The 26,841-nt window shown below is 46.5% G+C and overlaps 1 protein-coding gene across 2 annotated transcripts in view; it reads left to right on the top strand.

The window, feature by feature from the left end:
* LOC144753676 (membrane cofactor protein-like) overlaps positions 1-26,841 on the top strand; it is a 419,797-nt gene that overhangs the window by 250,184 nt on the left and 142,772 nt on the right. The window contains exon 9 of one of the 2 annotated variants that reach the window (XM_078641279.1): positions 14,744-14,947. The exons of the other annotated variant lie outside the window; for it this stretch is intronic. Coding sequence (XP_078497405.1) covers positions 14,744-14,947 — 204 coding nt within the window. The remainder of the gene's footprint in view (positions 1-14,743; positions 14,948-26,841) is intronic. 2 annotated transcript variants of the gene reach the window in all.

The raw sequence follows: 26,841 nt of genomic DNA, 5'->3' as shown, positions 1-26,841 counted from the left end.
CGTCGAGGGATGTCCAGGATGAGTCGGGCGGAGGCGTTCTGGATGCGTTGTAGTCTTTTCTGTAGCTTGGCTGTGGTTCCGGCGTAGAGGGTGTTTCCGTAGTCCAGCCGGCTGGTGACGAGGGCCTGGGTGACCGTCTTCCTGGTTTCGATCAAGATCCATCGGAAGATCTTGCGGACCATGCGGAGGGTGTGAAAGCATGAGGAGGAGACGGCGTTGACTTGTCTGGTCATCGAGAGGGAGGAGTCCAGGATGAAGCCCAGGTTGCGGGAATGGTCTGTCGGCTTGGGGGCGGTGCCCAGGGCTGGGGGCCACCAGGAGTCGTCCCAGGCGGAGGGTGATGGTCCAAGGATGAGGACTTCCGTCTTGTCTGAGTTCAGTTTCATGCGGCTGTTCTTCATCCACTCGACGACGTCTTTCATCCCTTCGTGGAGGCTGGTTCTGGCGGTGTTGGGGTCTCTGGTGAGGGAGAGGATCAGCTGGGTGTCGTCGGCGTAGGAGATGATGTTGAGGTTGTGTTGGCGTGCGATGGCTGCGAGAGGTCTCATGTAGACGTTGAAGAGGGTGGGGCTGAGTGATGATCCTTGCGGGACGCCGCAGATGACTTCGGTGACCTCGGAACGAAACGGGGGGAGGCGGACTCTCTGTGTTCTTCCCGCGAGGAACGAGATGATCCACTTCAATGCCTTTCCTTGGATGCCGGTGTTGCTGAGGCGTTGGACTAGGGTGCGGTGGCAGACAGTGTCGAATGCGGTGGAGAGGTCCAGGAGGATGAGTGCCGCTGTTTCCCCGTTGTCGAGAAGGGCTCGGATGTCGTCGGTGGCTGCGATGAGGGCGGTCTCGGTGCTGTGGTTGGCTCTGAAACCGGATTGCGAGGGGTCGAGGGATCCATTCGTCTCGAGGAAGGCGGCAAGCTGTCTGTTGGCGATCTTCTCGATGACTTTGGCAGGAAAAGGGAGGAGCGAGATGGGGCGGAAGTTTTTGAGGTCGGTGGGGTCCGCTGTTGGTTTCTTCAGTAGGGCGCTGAGCTCGGCATGCTTCCAGCTCTCCGGGAAGGTGGCGGTGTCAAAGGAGGTGTTGATGACGTCTCGGAGTTGGGGTGCGATGGTGGAGTCGGCCTTGTTGAAGACGTGGTGGGGGCAGGGGTCAGTCGGAGATCCGGAGTGGATGGTGTTCATCGTGCGGGCTGTGTCTTCGGCGGTTACTGCGGTCCAGGTGCGGAGGGTGGCGGTGGGGTGCGTTGGTTCGACGGTTGGGTGCGGGGATGGTGCACCGAAGCTGTTGTGTATGTCGGTAATCTTGCGGTGGAAGAACGAGGCGAGGGAGTCGCAGAGATCTTGTGATGGGGTGATGTCGTTGTTGCCGGTGCTGGGGTTGGAGAACTCCTTGACGATGCTGAAGAGTTCCTTGCTGTCGTGGGCGTTGTTGTCCAGTCGATCCTTCAGTGATTTCTTCTTGGTGGCACGGATGAGCTGGTGGTGCTTGCGGGTGGCGTGTTTGAGGGCGGTCATGTTGTCAGTGGTCTGGTCGAGGAGCCAGGCTTTCTCGAGGGTGCGGCAGGTCTTCTTGGAGTCCTTGAGTTCGTCGGTGAACCAGGGGGCCTTCTTTCTTCTGGGTTTGTTGGGAGGGTTCTTCAGTGATGCGAGGTCGTTGGCGCAGGCGGTCAGCCACTGCGTGAAGTTGCGGGCTGCTTCGTTGGGGTCCGGTGTGCTGGCAGGTGGGTTCCGGCTGAGGTTAGGTGGTGAGTTGGTCGGCGGTGATCTTGCTCCAGCTTCTGTGAGGAACCTGCTGCCGGTGGTGGTGGGTGGTGGTTTTTCTGAAGCTGAAGTGGACGCAGCTGTGGTCTGTCCAGTGAAGTCCGGTGGAGTGGCTGAAGGCGATGTGCTTGCTGGATGAGAAGACGGGATCTAGCGTGTGGCCGGCGTAGTGGGTGGGGGTGTTGACCAGTTGCTTGAGTCCGAGGTTGGCGAGGTTGTCCAGCAGGGTGACGGTGTTGCGGTCTTTGTTGTTCTCCAGGTGGAAGTTGAGGTCCCCTAGGAGGATGTAGTCGGCGGAGGGGAGGGCGTGTGGGCTGATGAAGTCCGTGATGTCTTCGCTGAATTGTGTGCGTGGTCCCAGGGGTCTGTAGATGAGGGTGCCTCTGAGGGTCATCTTTGGGTCGGTGTGAATCTGGAAGTGGAGGTGTTCGGCGGTGGTGTAGGTGTCGTCGGCGTCGGTCGTGATGCGGATGGTGTTTTTGTGGACGATGGCGATGCCTCCCCCAGTCTGGTTGACGCGGTCCCTCCTGATGATCTTGTATCCATCCGGGATGGCGATGGCGATGTCGGGGGCTGAGGAGGCGTTCATCCATGTTTCAGTGAGGAATGCGACGTCTGGTGATGTTGTGTCGAGTAGGTTCCAGAGTTCGACGGCGTGTCTGTGGACGGAGCGGGTGTTGAGCAGGATGCACTTGAGGTCGCTGCTGGGGTTTGGCTTGGCGTGCGCGGTGCATGTTCGGAGGCAGGTGAACTTGCAGGTTGAGCAGGTGAAGGGTCCGTGGAAGCGTTTCGGGGCGGCCCGGCAGCAGGCGGGGTTCTGGCCGGCATTGAGTGCGTTGAGGGCGGCGGCGTCGTAGGTCAGTCGGGTCGTCTTGCGTCGGTGGGGACCAGTCAAGTCAAGTCAAGTCAGAAAATTTATATAGCGCGCTACATACCCAGAGGGTCTCAAGGCGCTTGAAGAGGGGAACCAGGGGTCCTGGCACTGGGCGCGGTCCAGGCGGGCGCAGACGGGCTTGCCTTTGGCGTGCCTTCGGCGCACAATCGGCGCGCCCGCTGCGCGTGACCGCTGCGCGTCCGCGCAGTCGCCATTTATGGCCAAGTGGGAGGGAGGGAGGAGCAGCTGGGAGGCGGGAGCGGGGAGGGCACAGAAGGAAAAGGGGGCGTGGCCGCTAGCACAGCAGCGGGGAGCGGGGCGGGCAGGCACAGGGGGGCAGAGAGGCAGTACAACAGCACAGGCAATAACAAAAAAGCAAGAACAGCAAATGGGAAACAAAAACAAGATTAACAAGATGCAGGAAAAACAAAAAGGAAACAAAATATATTCAACAGTGCATGCAAATATGGCGGGGGCGGGATCGGCGAGGCAGGCTCAGCGAGGCTACGGGCAGCAGCGGGGCGAGTTGCACACACAACAGCTGGTGGCCGTGCGGCGCGGGGGTGTCCTGAGAACAGGTCACACTCACCTGCGCCGCGCGGTCGCCATTGCCTGAGAACAGGAGAAGATAGTACCCTGCCCAGCGGCTCGGACAGCGGGGGGGCTCGGACGTGGCACTGTGACCAGAAAAGTTGGGACAACCAACCTGCACCCCTGCTGGGCTCTGAGCCTCGGACGCATATCCAGTAACGACCATGACAAGGGGTGGCACCAGTGGAGGGACCTCGAAACAGGGCACGATTGATAAATTTACTGGGCCAACTGGAGGAGCCGGGGCATCCGGAGGCCCTCAAGGGTCTGGCCCAGACAATGCCGCCCTCATGGCAGCGATAACACAATCTAGAGACATGCTAGATGCGAAAATAGGGGCAGTGGGACCTGACGTTACTTTGCTGCGCCAAGACCTGCGTAATGCTGTAGCCCGCATCACTGAGGCTGAGACCAGAATTACGGGTGTGGAGGACAACGTGGCGACACTCAAGAAGAAGGTGGCCAACATGGAAGGGATACAGAAGGATATTGCACTGCGGGCGGAGGATGCGGAAGGACGTGCTCGGCGGAACAACCTGCGGTTCGTGGGACTTCCGGAGGGCTGCGAGAAGGGCGCCTTTCTGACCCAATGGTTGGAGGGGTGGCTCCCTCCGGAGTCCCTTTCACGCGGTTTCATAATTGAACGCGCACACTGAGCACTGACCCAGAAGCCGCCGACTGGAGCTCGCCCGCGGCCTGTGATAGCCAAGCTGCTCAACTTTCACGACCGTGACACAATCCTGCGACAAGCAAGACTGAAGGAGCCTTTGCTGTTCGAAAACCATAGGATCCTCATATTCCCAGACTACACCATACTGGTTCAGCAGCAACGTCAGTTCTTTACCGCGGCTAAGGCGCGGTTGAGGGACCTCAATATCCAGTATGCCTTGCTTTACCCGGCCCGCCTACGAGTGATCTTCCAGTCCCGGACTCAATTCTTTACCACTCCGGAAGAAGTTTTTGCCTGGACGGATGAAACGGTCCGCGTCAGAGTGAATACCCCTCCGGGTCGAGACTCGGACTCGTCATCCACGGGGGGGCCCCGAGGACCCCCCGGCCGTCGCGGAGCAGGAGTAACTGGAGGGCACGCACCAAGAAGAATCCTCCTTCTAATGCTGGGGCGGCGGAAGCGGACGAAATCACGGACACTCGGAATCCGGACGCATGAGTCCCAAAGACATTTGGCAGTCTATAGACACGGGCCCTTGTGAGGGGTCTGGGGCCGGCATCCACCTCTTGGGCGATGAAACCCCTTGCAAACTATTGACTATGACACTTATGCTATAAGTAACTGAGTAGCTATGAGACGTGGGTTGGGGATGGTGATGGGAGGGCGGTCGAAACCTCTTAATTAGAGGAGTTTGTTCAGTGGGGGGTGAGTTGGGACTGTGTGGGTAGTTCATGGGGATCCATTGGGATGGTGGGCCTCTAACCTCCCGTTGGGGGATGGAGATCATCTATACCGCGACAGGTACTTCAATGTTTCTGAGGTATGGGGTGGGGGGTAGGAGGGAAGTTGACAGGGTGTTTGGAAACGGGATGGGGGTTGGAGGGTTTGTTGGGTGTCAGTTGCAAGGGAGCAGGGGGGGTGGGATGCGTTAAACTGCACAGTGTTCTTTCAGGTCCGATTGCAGCGAGATGTGTGTGTGTGGCCCCGAAAGCTCGGGTCGTTTTCTGTTCTGCTCACGAATGGCAGTTGACCCTTCTGAATCAAGCCTACAGGGGGCATTGCTACGTGTTGTGAGCTGGAATGTACGGGGAATGCTGGACAAGATAAAGAGAGGGGCTGTCCTGAGACAAGGGAAAAGAGATAGGGCAGACGTGTTGCTGCTTCAAGAGACCCACCTTATGGGCTCTAAGACCCTCAGTCTACAGCGCTATGGATATCAGCAAATATATCTTGCAGGATTTGTGAGGGGATCTCGAGGAGTAGCCATCCTGGTGCACCGTAGGTTGTCCTATACTCACGAGACTCAGTGGGGCGATGCACAGGGCAGATACGTGTTTGTGCAGGGCAAGATAGGCACAGAGCCGATAGTCTTCAGGAGTGTTTACGCCCCACCTCCGCTGCAGGGTGCCCTCATAGAAAAATTGTTTAGTGTGTGGACCGAGATACCAGATGTCATGGCAGTGGTGGGTGGGGACTGGAATGATGTGATGAATGCACGGATTGATCGACATAGACTGGGGGATGGGGTGCTGTCGGATGCACCTACTAAACTGAATGGTATGGTGAGAGGGATGGGATGGATGGATGCATGGCGACACCAACACACCCAACATCGTTAATATACATATGTCTCGGCAGTACACAAGTCTTTCTCCAGAATAGACTACCTATTTATCCCCCACGCCTGGGTTGGGAGGGTGGATTCCATGACCATACTACCGCGTGGCCTCTCGGACCACTCCCCGGTGGCGATTGACCTCCTCCTCGATAGGAGACGGCAGCCATTTAGGTGGCGCCTCTCCACATGGCAACAAGAGGACTATCAGACCCACATGAGGGAGGCTATTGCCCACTATTGGAGCGATAATGACAACCGCGATACTGATGACATGATCCTCTGGGAGGCACTGAAGCCAACGCTTCGCGGGGTAGACATCACTTGGTGTGCGGCAGCCCGCAGGACGCGCAGGGAAAATATAGTGAGGGCTGCGGATCGAGTCAGCAACCAAGAAAGAAAATGCCACGCTGACAGGTGTGAAGAGGATGTGAGACAATTACTGCTGGCGCAGCAGTCGTATGACTCCTTGCTGTTGGATGAGGCTCGACAGCTGTGGTTGGCGACCCAAAGCAGGATCTACCAGTGGGGCGACAAGTCCAGCTCAATGCTATACAGACTTTGCCAAAGCACTTTTCACGCGCAGTCCCTGCCATGTATTCGGGATGAGAGGGGAAGGCTCATGACGGCCCCGCCGTACTTAGCGGCCGGCTTCGCACGGTGTTATGAGGCCCAATACGCCCCCGGGAGATTCTCTCGGCGGAAGACATTGACAAATTCCTTGCTGATCTCCCGCCACGATCAATCTCGGATGAAGGGCGGGCTCGCCTTGAACTTCCTTTGTCGGCGGAGGAGCTGGCTGCAGCCCTCGGGGAATTAAATGTGGGCAAGGCCCCCGGACCCAATGGATTCCCTTGCGAATATTTCAAGAAATTCCACCTCCAAGTAGGTGCGTATTACGGCAGGGCGTTAGAGGCAGCTAGAGAGTGTGGCCGACTCCCGAGAGACTGGCGACATGCTGAAATAGTAGTCTTCTGCAAGCCAGGGAGACCTCCTGACCGGCCCGAATCCTATAGGCCAATATCGTTATTGAACACCGAAGCGAAAATATTGGCAAAGGTGCTGGCTAATCGCCTTCTTCCATATATCACTGATCTGGTCCACCCGGACCAGGCCGGATTTATGCCCCATAGGGCAACACAACACAACATTAGGCGCGCACAGGTGGCAGTTGAGGCGGCCCGTGCGGCAGGAATTCCTGCAGCTCTTCTACTGGCCGACATAGATAGCGCCTTCGACTCGGTGAGCTGGGTCTATCTCCGTGCACTCCTGTCCCGTCTAAACCTGGGACCCCACTTCTTGTCATACCTACGGCTCCTGTACACGGGTCCAACGGCGTCAGTGAGAGTGGCTGGGGCGGTGTCCAATTCCTTCCCTATAGAGCGGGGCACCAGGCAAGGGTGCCCCCTCTCGCCCTATCTATTTGCCCTGGCTATGGAACCATTGGCGGCATGGGTCCGAATCGATGCACAGGTGCGGGGCATTGAGTGGAGAGCGGGACCCTCTGATAGAATTGCACTCTATGCGGATGATGTCCTATTTTTTCTTACAGACCTGAACAGATCCGGGCCACGGGTCCTCGATATCATGCGAATTTTTGGGGAGGTGTCGGGCCTCCACTTAAACCTGCGTAAGTCGGTGCTGTGGGATCTGGGGAGCGTCGTGGCATAGGATCCTGGGTGGCGGCACTGCAAGAAGCGACTAGAGGCTTTAAATATTTGGGAGTGTTCCTAACAGACATGCGTGGGGTCTCCTGGACACGCAACGTCGTACCTGTATGGGAGCGTGTCCGTCCGGACATGGCTGCGTGGTCCCGCATGCCCCTAAACGTCTACGGCCGATCGGCCATATTTAAAATGGTAGCCCTCCCACATCTTTTGTACCAATTACAAAATCATCCATACCCGATTCCACCACAGTGGTTCGGGCAGGTGAATTCAGCACTCAGTCACTTTCTCTGGGCTGGGGGAGTGGCGAGAGTGGCGCTCCGCACATGTTCCTTTCCACATATTGTGGTGGCCTAGCCACGTCAGACATCCTGTCCTATTATCAAGCTTCTCACCTATTAATACTAAATGAGTGGTGGTATGGGGATCGAAGTGATCCGGCCTATGCCCTAGAGAGATACCTAATGGATCCTGACACGCTACATGTCCTACTCTATTCGGCGGATAAGAGGAAGAAGCTTCCGGTGGTCACTCAAATTGTGTTTCATATATGGCGTGGGGCACTCCGCCGCATGGGTTGGTGGAACAGGCTAACGAGGGAAACCCCATTGTGACAGAATGGGCAACTACCGGCATTGCTGTCCCTACAGGGGTTCCGTGGCTGGGACGCGATTGGCATCTCGGCCATAGGCCACGTCGTCAGGGGCACGACCCTCAAGTCGTTCCAGGAGATGCGGGACGAGTATGACATGCCCGGGACCCAGTTCTTTCGTTATTTACAGTTCCGACATGCTATCACGCCCACCTTACAAGGCCTTGACTCGTTGCCCGAGTTTAGCCCCTTAGAGGCCAAAGTATTTATGGGGGAATTGGAAAGTAAGAAGATATCGTCTATTTACCAAACACTAGTTACACATTGTTCACCCTCCCTGTATACTCTGCGGGCCAAGTGGGAGAATGATTTGGGTGCGTTTGAGGAGGAAGACTGGAGAGAGGCACTTGAGGCTCCGAGAGGGGCGGCCATTGCAGTACGCCTGCGCTTCATTCAGTTCAAATATTTACATAGGGCCTACTTTACCAGGGAACGACTGTGGGGGGCGGGCATGATAGCGTCCCCGGATTGTTTGCGATGTGGCAGAGAGAGGGGCACATTTCTACATACAGTATGGTCATGTGGTGGCCTACAGAGGTTTTGGTCGGGAGTGTGGGACTGCCTGAATGAGGTGTTAGGTTGGGAACTCCCCCACACGCCACAGCTGGGCCTCCTCCATGTATTTGAACAAGTGGGGGGAAACATCTACAAAAGACACTTGCTGTTGCTGGGCCTCACTGTGGCCAAGAGAGATGTGGCCCGAGCCTGGAAAGACCCCAGGGCCCCCCTGTTGGGAGTATGGAAAAGGGGACTGGACTATTATATGGGGCTGGAGCGCCCGATTTTTGAAGCCAGGGGCTGCCCCCAGAAACACTATAAGATTTGGAAGAGGTGTGCAGATTATAGAGGACTGTGGCTGGAACCGCCACCACGGGATGACCCTGATGAACGAACTTTAGACACTGCACCCGGGTGATGGGGTATACACACTACTTGATGTTTGATGTGCCTTTTACTTTTGGACTGTTTAGTCGCTGTGCAGGGGGTGAGGGGGGCTTTGGGTGGGGGCAGAGGGGAGGGGGGTTGTAGGGTAGTTATTTTCATTTAAATAGTTGTTTGAATCATCTACACTGTACTTATCATTTTAACTCTCACAGCTTTTCCGGTTCTCGGGGCGCTGTGTTTGTCATGCAACTTTTCAACAACTCAATAAAATTTTGTTCTGGAAAAACACAAGTGGGTCAAGTGGTCTCCAAGTGTTTTTTCCAGCTCAGAAAAATCCGGAAGGTGCGACGCTTCTTTACTCCAGAGGCCATTATTCAGGTGGTGATCACCACGGTACTCTCCCACCTGGATTATGCAAACTCCGTATATTTAGGCCTACCCTTATATCTACTGAAGCGCCTTCAGATGGTCCAAAACTACGCGGCCAGACTTATCACTGCTCAACCTAGATGGCATTCAGCATCTCCCCTGCTCAGGAACCTTCACTGGCTCCCTGTGGCCCAACGCTGTTCTTTTAAAACTGGCTGCATGATTTTTAAATCTCTCCACGGCAAAAGTCCCAAATTCATAGATAATCTCATCCTCAGGCATATTCCCTCCCGCAATCTGCGCTCTGCCCACCTAGCCCTCCTCCAGACACCCGCCTTCAAACGCAAACGTTCTGGTGGTTGCAGATTTGCTGTCCTTGCATCTCGTCTATGGAACACCTTCCCCTTCGAGATTAGGTCCTGCTCGGATCTTCTGTCATTCAGGAAAGCTTTAAAAACATGGCTCTTCAGACAAGCATACCACTAATCCCACTTTCTTCACGTGCCCAGGTTCCATTCTCGGTCTATCTCAGTGCCAGGAAACCAATCGGTGGCAGTGCGCTCAATAAATATTTTTTAACATTAACATTAACATTAACACAACACATCCCCCTCCTTTGGAAGTGTAGGAAAAAAAAAATGCAATAACACATAAGAACATGGTCTACTGAGTTTTTAAACTAACTAACATATTCACTGAGCCACCCTGGCAGAACTCTTCTCCTCTTACCAATAGCACACTTGTCGCTCTCCCCAACGTGCTCAGTATTGCAATTAGAAGTACTTAGGAACACCTCCTCCCCCTCACAAAAAGTGTGGTATCCTGAGGAAGAATCATTTCATCTCTGAGCTTCGTGGAGACTTGATTTGTCTCTGCTGACTCCTTCCTCTCCACGGTTTTAGCTGGTACACAACCATCAGAACTCAAATCTGCTTGTACAGTACTCTGATTAAAATAATCTTCCACCAACTCAAAATTTGAAGGATGAACAAACACAGATGTGTCAACATCATGTTGCTGTTTTATATCTAAGGCATTTTTTAAGTTCCAAACTCTTCCGTCCTTAAGTCTTATGGCATGTTGAAGAACTTCTGCTACTTGTTGTGCTTCTTCAAATCTGCTTTCACTTTTCTAAACTTAATAGGTCTCTTAATACGAACCCAGTCACCAACCATTAGAGGCACGTCCTTAGTGCCATGACATGTGTCATAATGCTCTTTGCTTTTTCAAATGTGCAAGTTCAAATTTTTCTTTACTTCAATAGGTGACCATTGTTCAATCTTACTGTTATGTTTTGAGCATTCTAGTAGTTGGGTGTGGGCGGAGTCATGGGGTGGAGGAAGAGGTGGGGCACGGGCAGGAAAGAGTCAGTTAGAGCAGGGACCTGGACCGAGCAAGAAGCAGATAATAAAGCTCGTGAGTAAAGGTATTCAGTGTCTGTCATTATTGTGTGAGGACACGACACTTACCTTCCATAATCCAATTAGGGCTAAACTTGTATCTAGGTGTCCTACCTCTCATCATGACGAAAGGTGATAAACCAGTTGCAGCATGTGTAGTGGTTCTATAAGCCCAAACTGCTTTTTGTATTTCTATTTTTCACTCTAACCCCTTTACTCATTGCAGCTTGAATCACAACCTTTAATACTCGGTGAAAGCGTTCTACAGTGCCATTCTCACTAGGTTTGTGTAGTGAGGTGATCTTGTGCTTGATCCCACATCTCTGAAAATAATCTTTCGCAACTCTAGATGTGAATTGTACCCCATTAACACTTAACAGGCATACCGGCAATCCTTCTACAACAAATAGTTTGTCCAAGAATTTTAAGACAGTATGTGTGTCCACTTTTTCCACAATTTTAACCACAGGCCACTTAGTAAATAAGTCAATTATGACTAGACCATATTCTTTTGATTCTCCCCCAGGTCCAAAAATGTCAACAGCTATTACCTCCCAAGGTGGGTTAGGGATCAACCCTTTGCTCATTGGAGGTCTCAAAGTTTTTAGTGATTTATCCGCAGAAAAATAAACAAAACACTCTCTCACAAACTTCTCTACATCTTTGTCAACCCTCGGCCACCAAAAAATGCTTTTGACCACTAGTTTGGTTCTTACAACTCCAAAATGCCCTTTGTGACGTAACTGTAACACTTTCTTCCGTAAAATGTATTTAGGTGGAATTATCCTCTCACCTCTCAATAATAAATCTCTATCAAAAGACAGTTTCATTCGTACATCCCAAAATGATTTCAACTCTCCATTGATAAAATGTTTCTTCGGCCATCCATTACAAATATGATTACAAACAGCTTGTATTAACTCGTTTTTAGATTGTTCTTCCACCCATTCAATTTTGGTAATGACCGGTGTACCAGAATCTTGAATAGAAGAATTGTTACTGTGCATGACCAATTGGTCACAAATAAGATCGTCATGTAAGGTCCTGAACTTGCAGTCTATTGCCAGTATTTTAAGATCATCAAGCCAATCATCAACAAGTTCCTCTTATTACACCAATACACACCTTTGGTGTAAAATATTTATCGAGGTATTTTAACGCAGCTTCAAACACATTCTCTTCTCCACCTGTAATCTTGGGCATGCGTGAATATGTTTTTAATCCTACTGGACCTAAGGAGTGAAGTAAAATTATTTTCTTCTGATCAGGTTTCATTTTGCCTGATTCATCAATAGCCTCTATATAATTCACAAAGTACTCTTCCCACTCCACCCATTTAATACTGGGTTGAGATCCAGTTGTCCAAAATGCATGTGGGTTACTAATAGTAACATTTTGTTGTGCCATAGCTTGTTCTGCTCTTGGGTCTCCTTGTACCATGCAAAATGCAATACTGGTTAAATAGAATGCTTATCACTACTCACAGTTACCGAAAACAAATGTCACAGAAGCACTTGAAAATATAAACAGCCATTATGAATAATATGGATTTGTCCCCGACTCTCTCACCTGTTTCCCAAATATTTCACCATCTTGCAGATTTGAGTTTTTTAATAGTAGTTCCACCGTTGCAGGATTATGTTTGTCAAGCTCTGATATCTCCTTTGAGCTTGAACGCTCCTGATCAATTTCTCTAAAATGCCCGCTACGAAAGGTCATGCTGCGTGACCTTGCACGATGACGTGATCTCCCGTGGTACTTTGTTCTGCGCTTGCTAGGCGCGCCATCGCGGGGCCTGCGCTCGCTAGTAGAATGCTCCCGCCACTCAAAAGATGCGGCAGATAGCCGTTCCCTCCAACGATCGACCACAACACAGAAAGTAAGATTTCCAACTAATAAATCTTACTGAATGTTCTTTAAAGACGATATTTCCCGAAGATGCTGAATTAATTCTTTTTGGACTTGAAGAGACGTAGTGCTGATAAAATTTCGAAAATATGAAATGTTCTCTTTTTATGTAAAACACAAAGAAATTGTATCCAGAGAATTGCTTGCTTCTAGTAGTTCTCCCGCTCATCACCAATTGTATTGATGCGATGACGAAGTAAAGTTTGAAAGATTTATTGAAGTGGTAAGGAAACAGGTGAGCACCAGGCAGTACGACCTCCACTCAAGGACACCAGTACAACTGACACCCAGAAGTGGAACCCGCAAGGAACGCAAGGAGTATTCCATGCCACGCTCTGCTTACATGCTATAAAAGAATACAATACACTTAAAGGCGCAATGCACGGAAAAAAGGTAATGACAAATGCATACACAACAATTGCAGTAACGTGATTGGCTTAGGGAAGCCTGGGTGCTTCATGGGTCCGTCCTGTTCCTGCCCGAGGAAGGAGTGGAGAGATGCGACAAGGAGGATGTGGCAACGCGGACTGAAGGTAAGTTTTGTCTACTTTTTTATTTACCCACTTCCTCCTACCTTCCTCAGCACCCCGATCAGCGCTGGCCACCACTGGTCAGGACCCACATGCAGGTATTCTGTTTGAGAGGCACACTTATTATTTCATTTACAGTAGCTTTAGTAATGACCTTCCCTTAGTCACTGAACTACTCTAGAAGAGGAGTGGGTATGAATCCTGACATAAAACCAGTTGCAAGACTATAATAAATCACACAAAACAACAAATAGAATTGATGTAGTGTGCCTATCGTAGCAAAACAATTAAAATACTGCCATGTGTTGATCAAATTTAGTGAATACAGTTATCCTATCTAAAAAGTTAAAATTCAAAATTCAGGAAATAAAATAATTGATATATGTTCCCACTGTGTATATGAGTATGCTGCCTTTAATTAGCACTCTTTAGATGTGTAGGGTATCAGCTATGCTTCACTGGGCTATAGCTGCGAGGTATGGAAACAGCCCAGTTAATCAGATTTTCAACGCCGTAGAGCAGGGTATCAAAGGAGCCAAATGGAGAATGATACCACAATTGATCTCAAAACCTCTGTTGACATCATCAAGCAAAGGAACATTATAGAATACCTTTGATGATCATTGGTCGTTTTGCAGCGGGCTGATCTCTTCAGAAGCTTGCCATTTAAATAAATGCTGATTGCCTCGTGTTAGCTCACTTCACATAACAAAGAGCGACCTTCAGCTTACCTTTTCGTGCACTTCTTTGCCAATCTGTTTTGTTTTCATTTTGTTATTTTTAAATAACCCTCTGTAGTTTTCACTGGTGGAGCAAACGGAGTGGGAGGTGAAATGGAGGTGTGTGCGCCTACAAAACAAAAGAAAGGCACAGCTGCCATAGTTGAAAATACAGCTTGGCATGCCTTGCTGCAGCACATATAACAAATAAGAGTTCTCCGAAATAACACAAAAACATTGGAAGCGGAACAAAGCTGTAGTACTTGGCTAATGCACCTGTGGGAGAAAATGGAAGTGACATATCGCTGCATGAGCCATTTAGGATGCAGCAAAAAAGAGCAACATTGCAATGAACCAATGGGAAGCCAGTAGGCCGGTGCTAAGTCCTTTTCAACAGTACAACAGGTCTTCCACACTGCACATGTGCACTGCCTAGGCTTGAGTACACCAGGTCTTCCATACAGCACATGCGCGCTGCCTAGGCTAGACCTAAATAGGGGTTCTATGCCTGTTCTATGTACACATGCCTGTGATATTTTTACATTGCAATTTAGTGATAGGAGATAGGCCTACCTCCAGGTTTACAAGTCTCACATTAAAAGCCCAGCAACTGACAGCAGAAAGTGACAGTAGAACATTTGCAAATAAGCCATGAAACAGGAGGAATATGTTTAGAAAATATTTTTTACAGTCAAGAAGCTCAAAATTATTCATTCTGTTGGTATGTGCTCTTTGTCTTATCAGGTACAGGAGACTGATACATTAGAGGAAATTGCTTTTCCTGGGATCTCATGCTTGTGCTAGGAACAGAACCCAGGTTTAGGACTCTAGTGAGGCAGAGTTAACACAGCGGCAAAAGAAAGTATTCCATATTAAGTAACCAGTGTGATGTGGAGGAATAGCCACGGTTTTTATCCTTGACACCTGTGGTTAATGTTGTGAGGATATATAAGAAACATAACTCAAAAATTCACCAAGTTTGTTAAATTTTGTAAAAAAAAATGTTTCATGTGTTATGTGTATTTGTAAAGTGTACTATCACCCGCTAGGGTTTCCTGGCGCTGTGGAAAAATATTATTCCTAAACCAGATGTCTCTAATTTCCAGAGACCAGTTGTCCTAAGCCAAACATTAAGAATGGATATGAGACCGATGCAAAGGGAAAGTCATTGACTTCTCAGAAACGTGCCTACCGTAAAATGTCGATGGCTTATCTGACGTGCAACCCTGGCTTCATCTTGAACGGCAGTGAAGTGATACACTGCGGAGCATTCTTTGACTGGTACCCACTGATTCCTTCCTGTATACCAGGTCAGTTTCCCTTCTTCAAGAAATGGCAACTTGCAATTGTATTTATCATGCATGGGCTACAAAACTGTTGCTAGACTAATGTAAAGGAGAGTTACCATTGTACACCAACAATGGGGTATATTATCAAGGAAGGGCGTTAAAATTATCGCCGCTTTAGCGGCAGCAAACTGCAGCTAAAGCAGTGATAATGTGCTTGATAAGGTGCCCTTGTGAATTCCCATAGAAGCCCATGTTCTGGTGTGAACATGGGCTTCTATGGGAATTCTCTACGGCATATTATCAAGCCCATTATCGCCAGTTTCCTGCCGCTAAAGCAGCGATAATTGTAACGCCTTTCTTGATAATATGCCCCTATGAGAGTCGAATCTGCTTTCGGGACAATATTCACCAGGTATGTATAGTTAGAACCAGAAACAGTTTGCTTGCTTGACACACAATGACTGATGTCTCTTAACTTACTTTCAGTAGCATTGCTCAATTGCAAAAAATTCCAGAGCGATAGCCAAAACAAAGATTTATTTTATTTACCTCAATACCTGCTAGAAATAGTGACAATGGCATTGTCTGATAGTGCAGTGTTCAGATAAGGCTGATTCTAATTGTGACTTTGTTGCAGTAGTAACTGTTGAATAAGAGCCCTTTATGTTATGGCCTTGAAGGTGCATGCATGATGCTATCTTTGAACTTTCTCCATTGGTCTACTCAACGTTATGACAAACTACAGCACCCGCATATGTTATGGCACGAATATGAGGAGCGCTATAACAACATTTTCAGAAAATAGTGGCAGATTCCTTGCTATGGAAACTCTTCTGAATCTGTCCAAAATGAGGTCGCATGGTGTGCAAAATGAAGATGGACTCAGAGGCTGAAATTAATTCATTCATTTCATCCTTCACTTTTTTCTGTACTTCAGTGCGATTGATATGCCCAAACTCACTGTGCCACTGGAGCTAAGCGTCACCCGAGCGATGAGCCCCAAACAAGGTGAACCCGGTCTTGGGTTGCTTGTGTTCTGGGTCAGGGAAGATATTGCATGGCATTGCATGGCAGCTTGGGCTTGGGCTTCAGCTTTGGCTCAAGACTGATGTGAACATGGCTGGGTCCAAACTGAGGTGGCATGATGTGAAAGTAACAATGTGTTGAGATGTGACCTCAATAATTATGAGTTGCTAAGACTAATTCAAACAATACAACCATCACCTTTTTGTATACTTCAATGTACAATAGTAGGCATTCCATTGGATATACTGATTTAAGTGAATTTTCTGCCGAAGATTCTCTACCCAAAGTGGATCCTTCCATGATGGATGTTACCTCTCTTGTGGGGATAACTCTGCCACTCTGGCAGAACACTCTAAATATACCTGCATTTTCACCATTGCCTTGGCAGAGTTTGTATTCCTGCACAGTGGCGGATGGAATGTCCATCATAAAATATCCTAAATGAGGCTAGTAGTATAAAAATTGCCTTTGTTAGATACCTCTGTGTAGTGACAATGTAACATATTTTTCATGTGAAATATGCTTGAAGGGATACACATATCCTTTGAGAGAGGGGCTCCTCTGAACAGAAACACAGTTTGCCTTAATAATTTTTGACATGTCTGATGGCCTTGGATGGTGTGTTTCATCACTTACACTGCCCACACTCTACCGCCACTCATTGTTTGTCAGTCAACCATCCCCATCTCAATGGTCAAAAGCCCATGGTCCACCCTCGATTTAAAATGCACTGCGATGCCAGATGGAACCTGGAGCAGCAAACAGCAAAGGGATGGGAGGAATGCTTGAAATAATCTTAGACATTGCTCAGTGCCACATTCCAGACCATTGTTTTTCACCGACTAAAATACTCTAGACAGAGACAACCCATATGAAAACCAGTCTTTTCCTTTTGGAAGAACCAAGACAAAACTACCATGAAAGGCTCCCTCCAAATGGGAAGACAACCTGCCCTAAACTGAAATCTGTCTTCTTAAACTCCGTTAACAAGGTATAGTTTGAGTCCTGCAGCACAGCAGCACACAGACTATCTTTTTTCACCCACTATGCACTCTAGACTTAGGGCGGGGAGATCCAAATTAGACTTGGTCCTGCTGCAATAGCAACAATGAGCTCAAATTGCTGGGCACAGGGGAGTCGTCAACACCACTTTAGCTGCTACAGCGGGGTGGGCGTTGTGATGGACTTCTTCTGTTTGCAACTCGGCAGACAGAGGCTCATAAATAATGCAAATAGGATGGATGGAATAGTGGATGGATGGATGGATGGATGAATGGATGGATGGATGGATGGATAACGGATGGGTGACATGGGGTATGGGTGAAATGGGTGATGGATAAAAAGGAGGATGGGTGAAATGGTGGATGGGTGGTTGAAATGGTGGATGGGTGGTTGAGTGAAGGGGTGGATGGATAAGTAGGTGCCTGAAGGTGTTAGTGAGTGGGTCGATTAGTGTTTGAGTGATTGATTTGTGGATGAATGGATGGTTGAGTGATGGGGTGGATGGATAGATGCATGGATGAATGAGTGAGTGAAAAGATGGAAGTAAGGATGGATGAGTGAAAGGGCGGATGGATAGATGGATGGATGGATGGTTGGATGGATAGATAGAGGAATGGATGGATGGTGGATGGAAGGATAGATGGATGTGTAAAAGGGTGGATGAATGGATCAGAGAAATGGTGGATGGATGACTGAGTGAAAGGATGGATGGACAGATGGATTAAGTTAAAGGCTGGATGGATGGGAGGTTGAAAGCATTGATGGATGAGTGAAAGGATGGATGAATCGATGGCTGTGTGGATAAATGAAAGGATGGATGTAAAGATGAGTGAGTGAAAGAATGACTGAATGAGTGAACTGGAAGATAGATGGATGCCTGGATGAAAGGGCGGATGAATGAATGAGTGAAAGGGTGGATGGATAGATGCGTGAGTGAAATGGTGGATGGACGGGTGAGTGAAAAGATTGATGGATAGATACATTTATGAAGGCGTGAAAAGATGGATGTAAGAATGGATGATTGAAATGGAGGAAGGATGGATGAAGGGATGAGTGAAATGGTGGAATGATGGATAGATGATGTTGAGAGAAACGATGAATGGATGAGTGAGTGAAAATATGGATTGATGAGTGAATGAATGGACGGAGTATTAGGGTGGCTGGATGAGTGAAATGATGGATGGATAAGTGAAAGGATAATGTAAGAATGAATGAGTGAAAAGATGGATGATTGAAAGGGAGGGTAGTTGGATGGCCGGATGAAAGGGTGGATGTGTGGATGGATGGGTGAAAGGCTGAATGGATGGACAAGTGAGTTAAAGGGTGGATGGATTAGGAATGAGTGGATCGATGAGGGAAAGGACGGGTGGCTGGGTGATAGGGTGGATGAATGGCTGAGTGAAAGGGAGGATGGATGGATGAGTGAATGGGTGGATGGATGAGCGAAAGAGAGAATGGACAGATAGGTGAAAGAGGATGGATACATGAAAGGATGGATAACTGAGTGAAAGGATGGATATGGTTGATATGTTTGATAGATAGGTTTAAAGTTGGAAAGTTGGAAAGAAAATTCTGACTATGGACAGGCGATAGATGGACAGAATGGTGAGAGACTGAATGTTGAATGAAACACTGAATGGATGACAGAATGTAAAGGTGAAATGGTGATTATCAGCACATGGATGGAAGGATGAAAATATGAGTGGATAAATGCATGGATGGAAGAGACTAGCAATCTTTTCTCTGGATGGTCGCAATGTGATTGAGATTTAAGCAAGCTTAGCTTGCTTGGTGCCATTTGGTTATAAGTGGGGGGTAGTTCAATTATCTGGCTACTCCCTTGCTCTGGCATAGCCAAAAAGTCATTCTTGTTGGTAGTGTAAATTGCCTTTAGTTCCCAATTCAACTGCCCCTACTCACTGTTCCCTGGCCCGCTAAAACATCAAATCTTGCATCTTTGAAAAGGTTCAGACCACTGCAGCAAAAATGATAGCAGGAAGGAAGCCCATTTTGTCCGTTTTCCACACCCTGAAATCACTACACAAACCATGAGTCACCACCAAGTCACTTTTCAGGTTCTTTGCATCACCCTTGCTTGCATCTCTTGGACATCAAAACAGCTCATTTATAAAGTACAGCACTACAGTCTTGCGTGATCCTTGCATTCACCTTTAAAGTGTAATGTAGGCCCCTACATATGCTGCTGCAACAAAGAAGTAAATACTGGCTATGTAGCCCATGGGGCCCTATCTAATGACCGAGCTACTTAGATCAACCAAAATGTCCAAACACATCACCTCCAGGGAAAACTTCGAAACTCATCCCACTGTGATCTCTGTAACGTCTCTACTGAGGTGATTCATTTCACAAAATCACATTATAAAATTAATTTATTCATTAGCACCAGTTATGAATAGAGAAAATTGAAATCATTGGGTGAAAGTAAATGAGATATTAGTGGGCAGGGAGCAGTGATTAAGCTGGAAGAGACTGTTATAATGAAAGGCAATGGCATGACATTTTATGGAGCACTCTAATGGCATGTACTTTTCTATTTTGATTGTTATGATAGTTATTTAGATGATGCTTTATTTTAATATTGTATGTTTCGTTATTTCAAATACTTTTTAAAAATAATTTCGCTAAAATATATTTTCTACTATTTTGACCAAAATAATATTTTATATATTTTGATTTTCCCTTAAGATCTTTTTATTTAAACTCTATTTTTTATTTTATATTGTTTTTACTTTAAATAAAAGCATTTTCTCTTACATTTGGGTACTCAGCCAACAACCTTTCCAATATAGGAACCTACCAATCCCAACGCAACTACTTCTATTCTCTTCATTTACTCTTCTTACACAGGAATCTCCCCGTATTTCAACATCCTTACATGGCCATCTCCCACACCAAACACGACTTTCAAATACGAAACATTTCTAAGAAATCTATTTGAAACATATTAATAAATATAGAACTCATTTTGCTCTTTCCGTTTCCAATATGGTTTTTAATTTGTGAAAAAGTATTACAGATTTTAAATAATGTCTTAAACTTTGTAAATGACTACTTTACTGATAGTTATTAATACTGTTTTATGAAACGGTGATGTTCAATTAAAAACATTGTTTTATATTCTACAGAAATTAGGACGGTGTTCTAAAATATTATGAACGTTGGCATTGTAGTAAAGCTTTAAATGATGATTATGGAAAGAACATTTGCCATACTGCTAATTTTATTATAGATCCTACCAGGAATGCAACATACATAACATTTCTAAGCAAACTATTTCATACATGTTTTAAATTGATTTGTTTGTTTCCTGCATGGTTTTTAAATTGCAAAGACATGTTACTACAGATTTTAAACAATGCCATGTAAACTGTAAACATTTACTTTACTTCACTGATACTTAATAAATCTAAGTTATGAAACTCTGATAAACATTTAAAACATATCTTTTTTGGGGCAACATGTTGTTTTATTTGTCATAGAACGTGAATGCAAGATAAAGTAGTTCTAACATGTTATGAAGTTTATACTGTTGTAAATTGTGCTTTGTAAAGATGAACAATTGTATCTCATACTCAAAATTGTAATAAAAAGTCTATGGAAACCTAGATAAAATGTTAAAAATATATCTTTGAATGTGGGACTGCACCCCCCAGAATGAACACTGACAGGCCCTCCAAGCACAGACTGAGCACCTCTCAAAGGGTTCAGTCAGCACCCCTCAAAGCTCCAAATATCTTGCAGCACGCACTCAGGACGGGCCTCTCCTTCAGACCCTGGAAATGCATACTCACCCAGCTGCCAGTGAAGCAGTCTGGTGGCAACACCTCAGCCAATCCAGCAGCCCCAGGATTGGTTTGAGCAGGGACTGTCCCCGTCCATAGGACACCGGGGGCTGCGGCCACTGGGCAGTAGCAGCCCTTGCTCACTCTCCTAATTTGCAGGGCACTGCAGGCAGCGCATACTAGTGCGCATGTTCGGGCTGGTCTGAAAAATGACCATCCCAAACCCAAACATGCGCACTGAGCCTGCTGTCGTCACAGTGTCACTCAAACAACAAACCCAACCCTGCAGTGCTGTGCTGGAGTACTGCCCCACCCCCTTTGGCGTCCTGACTGACTCAGGCGTGGCCGGCGACAATGACAAGTCAGGACGGTTAATGAGGAGATTGAAGAATGACGAGGAAGAATGTGGCGTGCGTGGCAATAGTGGGGCAACGCCCCAATGGACGCACCGCCCCTGGACTACTCTGAGTTGGAAAGCTATGACAAGAGCTACAGAGTTTTCAGTATGTCTTTTGCAATATTGGCTTTTACATTCCCATGATTGTGAGTTACATGCTGCTGGACTAGGGGTGCATCCAAAGTGTACCCTACTCATAGTGGTGACTGACTACAGCCTCCGCACCAGGCAATAGGGACCCTGATGATTTGTGCCAGCTTCTTTGATTGGTCAGGGGCTCTTACTGTTTCCCAATATGTCAAAGAGAGGTGTCTATTCATCACCTTGATGAATACTGTGATACTTCATATTTCATTCTCTGTGTATTTGTTGTATTTGATGTATGTGGCTATGAGGTAGGTATTGAGTGTATGTGCCATATAAATAATGTCCTCTTCAGCAACAATCAATGGTCCAAGCCGCAATACTGTCAAGACCAGACACGGTGGCACGCCTTTCTCATCTTACCCAATAAAACTGACTGGAACCCACCATGCTGTCTATTCATCTTCATGTGTGAAACCTTATTTGAAAACTGCACAGATTTGAGGTGTTGCGAAGTGTAATGAAGTATCGTAATTCAGTTGTTTAAATGGTTGTATTAGATTTATTAAGTTGTAGAAAGTACATGAGACCTCATCCAATGCCCTGCAGCTGCCAACTGACCTGCTGCTCACAATCTCTTCATATGAAGCTGGTTCCATATTCTAACAGTGTAACCTAGTAACAACAGCAACATTCTGATGTATAGAAAACAGTGAGAACACTACATCACCTCCCTCTTAATAACAGAAATCAACAAAATAACAAACATACTTTGAAGAACACCATTAATATGATGAGAACAAAACGAGATCTAAGTTCGATATCTAGCAGGTTTTTGAATATACCTACGTGGCCTAGAAGGAGCCATAACTACGTTGTCCCCTGGCGCCACAGAAGGTTGAGAATTTGGACCTTGAGACTTAGCCACTCTGTTTAGATTCCACACCTTATGATCATTGGTGCGAATGGCATTGTTGAACATTTCGTGACTTTGAATACAATACTGAACTTTGAACCAGCTTTGCCTAAGCGAGGAGATTTTATTTTTACCCAATCACCTACAGACACCTTTGTTTTCTTAACAGCTTTTCTCACGTCAAACCAAGTCTTTCTCTTCTCCTTGACCATACTCTCCCTCTCTTTCCACCCTGTGATGTCCAAAGCATTCTTGTCAACAGATATTCTTTTTTCACACACCCAAGAGGGACACACCTCTATGCCAGAAATCCTTTTCTTAAACAATTGATATGGGGAAACACCCATAGTGGAGTGTGGGGTAAACCTGTACTCTCTCACTTTCCTCCGTAAGGCAATTTCCCAATCAGCTCCAGTTGCAACCGCCTGCTGCAAGGCTTCTTTCAAAACTTTTACAAACCTTTCCACGACCCCATTACTCTCTGGGTGGTACAGTGCTGCTTTTTTATGTTTGATACCTCTCAAAAATAAAAACTCCTCCACCATAGAGGAAGTAAATTGTACCCCATTATCCGATAACAAAGATTTAGGGAAACCTTCTCTTTCAAAAAGAGATTCCAAAAATTCCATAACTACTGATGAGACTACAGAATTGAGCACCTTTATCTCCGGCCAACGAGAATGCATATCCATGCACACGAGAACATAAACATCTCTAGAACTTAACTTAATGGGACCCATTATATCTATGGCTACATCTACCCACGGACCTTCTGACTCTCCTCTTATCACCATGGGTTGCGTTCTACATTTCAATATCTTGTCACAACACACACATTTGTGACAATTCTGAACTTCTCTTTCAATCCAGACATCCATGCCTTGCCACCAGAAGGCTTCTCTCAACCTTTCCTTTGTCTTGCCGATGCCCGTATGACTCGCATGAGCGTGAGATAACAACTTTGACCACAAGATGCTTGAAGGAATTAGTCTTGTGCCTCTCAAAAGTAATCCATCCACCACAGTAAGTTCGTCTTTAACTTGCCAATAACCTAACAAAGCCTGATCACAATCCTTCCTATCACACCAGCCATTGACAACCATCTCCAACACTTTCTTCAACACAATATCCTTCTCTAATACGCCTCTCCATTCATCCTCAGAAATAATTCCTTCACTAATAAGGCAAACATCTACACCATCTTCAAAATCGTCACCACCAAATTAATCACACTTCCTCCCTGATCCCACCTAATCTGGGTAGACAATCTGCCAAAATAATATGTGCACCTGGTAGATATGAGACCACAAATTTAAATTCTTGCAAGGCAACCACCCATTTACGTATACGGTGCAATACAAAATCAATACCTTTCTTTTCAAAAAGTTCCTTCAGATGCTTATGATCCGTTAACACTTCAAAATCACTTTCCCACAGAAACTTTCTTAATTTTCTGATGGCCCAATATATGGCTAAAGCCTCTCTTTCGACAACGGAGTAAATAAACTCCGCACCCCTTAACAGTCTTGACATAAACAACTCCACCTTACTAATGCCCTCAGGTTTTTGAAATAAGACAACCTCCAAACCTTTTGAGCTTGCATCTGTCATCAAATATGATTTTCTATTAGGGTCAAAGCTGCTGAGATCCTGAGCTTTGTTGAGGCACATTTTCAAATGATTAAACTCCCTCTCACATTCTTTTGACAACGTAAACTCACACCCTTTCTTTAACAGATTCCTAATATGGCTTGTTGAACCTGCAAAATTTGTTAAAAACTTGTGATAGAATTCTGCCATTCCCAAAAATGTCACCAGCTCTTCTTTGTTTTCAGGTGCATTGAGTTTAGAAATAGTCTCCACTAACTCAGTTATAGGTTTTATCCCATTCTGTGATATATGATGACCCAAATAATCAATTTCAGATACGTCAAACTTACATTTGTCTCCTCGCAAGGTTAAACCAGCATCACTCATTTTCCTCAAGACCAACTTTAGCCTGAAATCATGTTCTTTAGAGTTGGAACCAAATACTAATACGTCGTCTTGATAAATCTTTACGCCTTCGATACCTTCAAGAATGTTTTCCATAACTCTCTGGAACACAGAGGCAGCGGAAATTAGGCCGAAGGGCATTCTCAAAAACATGAAGGTGCCGAAAGGAGTTATAAATGCCGTAAAGTCTTGAGAGGAAGGGTGCAGTCTCACCTGGTGATTGGCTGAGGTCAAATCCAGGGAAGTGAAATGTTTTTCTCCTGCAAGAGAGAATAACATCTCACTGATGTTTGGAAGTGGATAATGATCCACAATAACAGATTTATTTAGCTCTCTAAGATCCACACATAGTCTGGCCTCTCCGTTGGCTTTACGAGCTAACTATGGGTAGCTTCCACTTCCTCTATGATGTTACTTGGTTTGAGTTTATCAAGTTCAAGTTTCATTTTGTCCCTTACAGCTAGAGGAACCCCTCGGACCTTTGATGCCTTGGGTAGGGAACCAGGAATAATTTTTATTTGATGCATATAATCTTTAGGACAACCCAGTTCTTTTCTGAAGACTTGTGGGAACAGCTCAACCCAGGATTTGGAATCTTTCTTAATTTCATTGACAGCAGGAAGATCTCCCAGCCACACAGAAGGTGTACGGTTGGGATCTAAAAAACATGTAGTTCACGTTGATGAAACCAACTCAATAACGAATCACCTTTCATCGATACATAAATCTTGCCAGGAATCACTCTGCTTTTATACTCAATGGTACCCCAGAACCAACCTAACAGATTTATTATTTCACCTCCATACCCTCTGGGACGCATATCAGGTTTTAACAAATGTACCTTCTTAGAAAGAAATTGAAAAGGTAATCTTGGCCCCAGAATCAAAAACGACCTTTACAGGAGCATCATTGATTAAAATCCCATCCTCGTCGCCAAATGTAATGAAGTATCGTAATTCAGTTGTTAGAAATGGTTGTATTAGATTTATTAAGTTGTAGAAAGTACATGAGACCTCATCCAGCACCAACGCCCTGCAGCTGCCAACCGACCTGCTGCTCACAATCTCATCATATGAAGCTGGTTCCATATTCTAACACTGTAACCTAGTAACAACAACAACATTCTGATGTATAGAAAACAGTGAGAACACTACATGAGGTACAACATGGCACCTGGACAAGTCTCCATTTTCGTTACATGTTTTAAACTTGGCGACTTTCTGCTTTTTGCATGCCTTGCACTTACACGATAACCTACTCAGAAATTATTCTTCAGGCAATGCATTTTTGTAAAAAAAAATTATAACTTTATTAGCATTTTCATCATTACCAAGAGAAATGACACATTTCTGCATCTTTACAGGTTTAAACAAGAGTCTAACAAGTACATTTTAGCTGTTTCTCAGCAGACTTATCTGCAAGTATTGTACTTCACACATTAACATGCCTTCATGTTCCGAAGTAATGTCAGTTCGTGGAGTGTGGTTCATAGCACAATCTGGTCTCATTGCGATACATATCACCCGGAGATCTGTCCCGCCCATCGGCCCAACCATGTCTCTCTATGGAGCCATTCATTTAATCTCAGCAATTCAGTGCCTCCCTGATTTTAGTGTACTTCTGCCTCTACCCTCTTGCACATAGTTGCCCCTTCACCACTAGCTGTCCCACACCTAGTCAACTGATATGTCGTATATAACGCCCAGAAATTTTTATGTTGACTGCGTGGGGAAGCAGTTCGCTATAGGCCTCAGTTTGTGTGCTGCAATATACCATATCCCTGCTCCAATCTGCAACAGTGGGGATCGGGCCTTTCGAGCAACCTGAGAGTAGCCTTTGGGAGAGGTTTAGAGAACCCTAACAGAGCCAGCATGGGGTCCAGCATTCTTTGTATTCCTGTAACATCACTTAATTCTTTAAACACCAAGACTCAAAATGTATTCACCCCAGGACTCAGCCAAGCTAAGTGTAGAAAATCCGCTTGAGTTTCAACACAACAATCACATTTAGCTGTGTCTCGCAAATCATATAGTCTCTCTGGTGTGTAATACACCCTATTTAAAATTGTTAAAAGAATGAGTCTATGTCTCCCATTTAGTGAGATCCATTTCGAGCTTTCACAGCAATACTTCCAAGTAATGTCATCTAACTCTCTGCCAAAGTCCGTTTGCCAAGCGAGTCTCGCCTTGTTGTAGAAGTTTTCCCTGTAACCCAGTGTTAATTTGTAAATTTTGGAGACAAGCTTGTTTGGGGTATCGACCTTTATGACATATGTGAGTGGTGTAACTTCAGGCGGTTCATCCAGATCACTACCTAGTATGTCTGCCATAGCATGCCTCATTCTGTGAAATTGAAATCTATGTAATAATGTCGCATTATGCTCGAGCCCCTGAAACTGATCCCACGTCTTAGCTTTCCCTTGCAAGAACATGTCCCCAATAGTCTCTGCCCCCATAGAATTGAGCGCTCTGACCACTCCCAAGTCTCTACACGGGGGGGCCAATGACACCACTCTAATGGCTCCAGAGTGCAGCTTCAGCTGGTGATGCCAGGCATGTGTAGTCGCGTTTATGGAGTCCAAATTCATGTACTGCGGTCTGGAGGGATAAACAACATAGTGGGTAACGGGAGAGGGGAGGCCATCACCTTTTCTATCTGTAAATGGGGTGTACCCGGCAAGCCATATATGGGC

Source organism: Lissotriton helveticus, chromosome 5_1 (genome assembly GCF_964261635.1).
Source record: "Lissotriton helveticus chromosome 5_1, aLisHel1.1, whole genome shotgun sequence".
Classification (NCBI taxonomy): domain Eukaryota; kingdom Metazoa; phylum Chordata; class Amphibia; order Caudata; family Salamandridae; genus Lissotriton; species Lissotriton helveticus.
The sequence above is the reverse complement of the archived record's forward strand: the minus strand, read 5'-3'. Positions and strand labels throughout refer to the sequence as shown.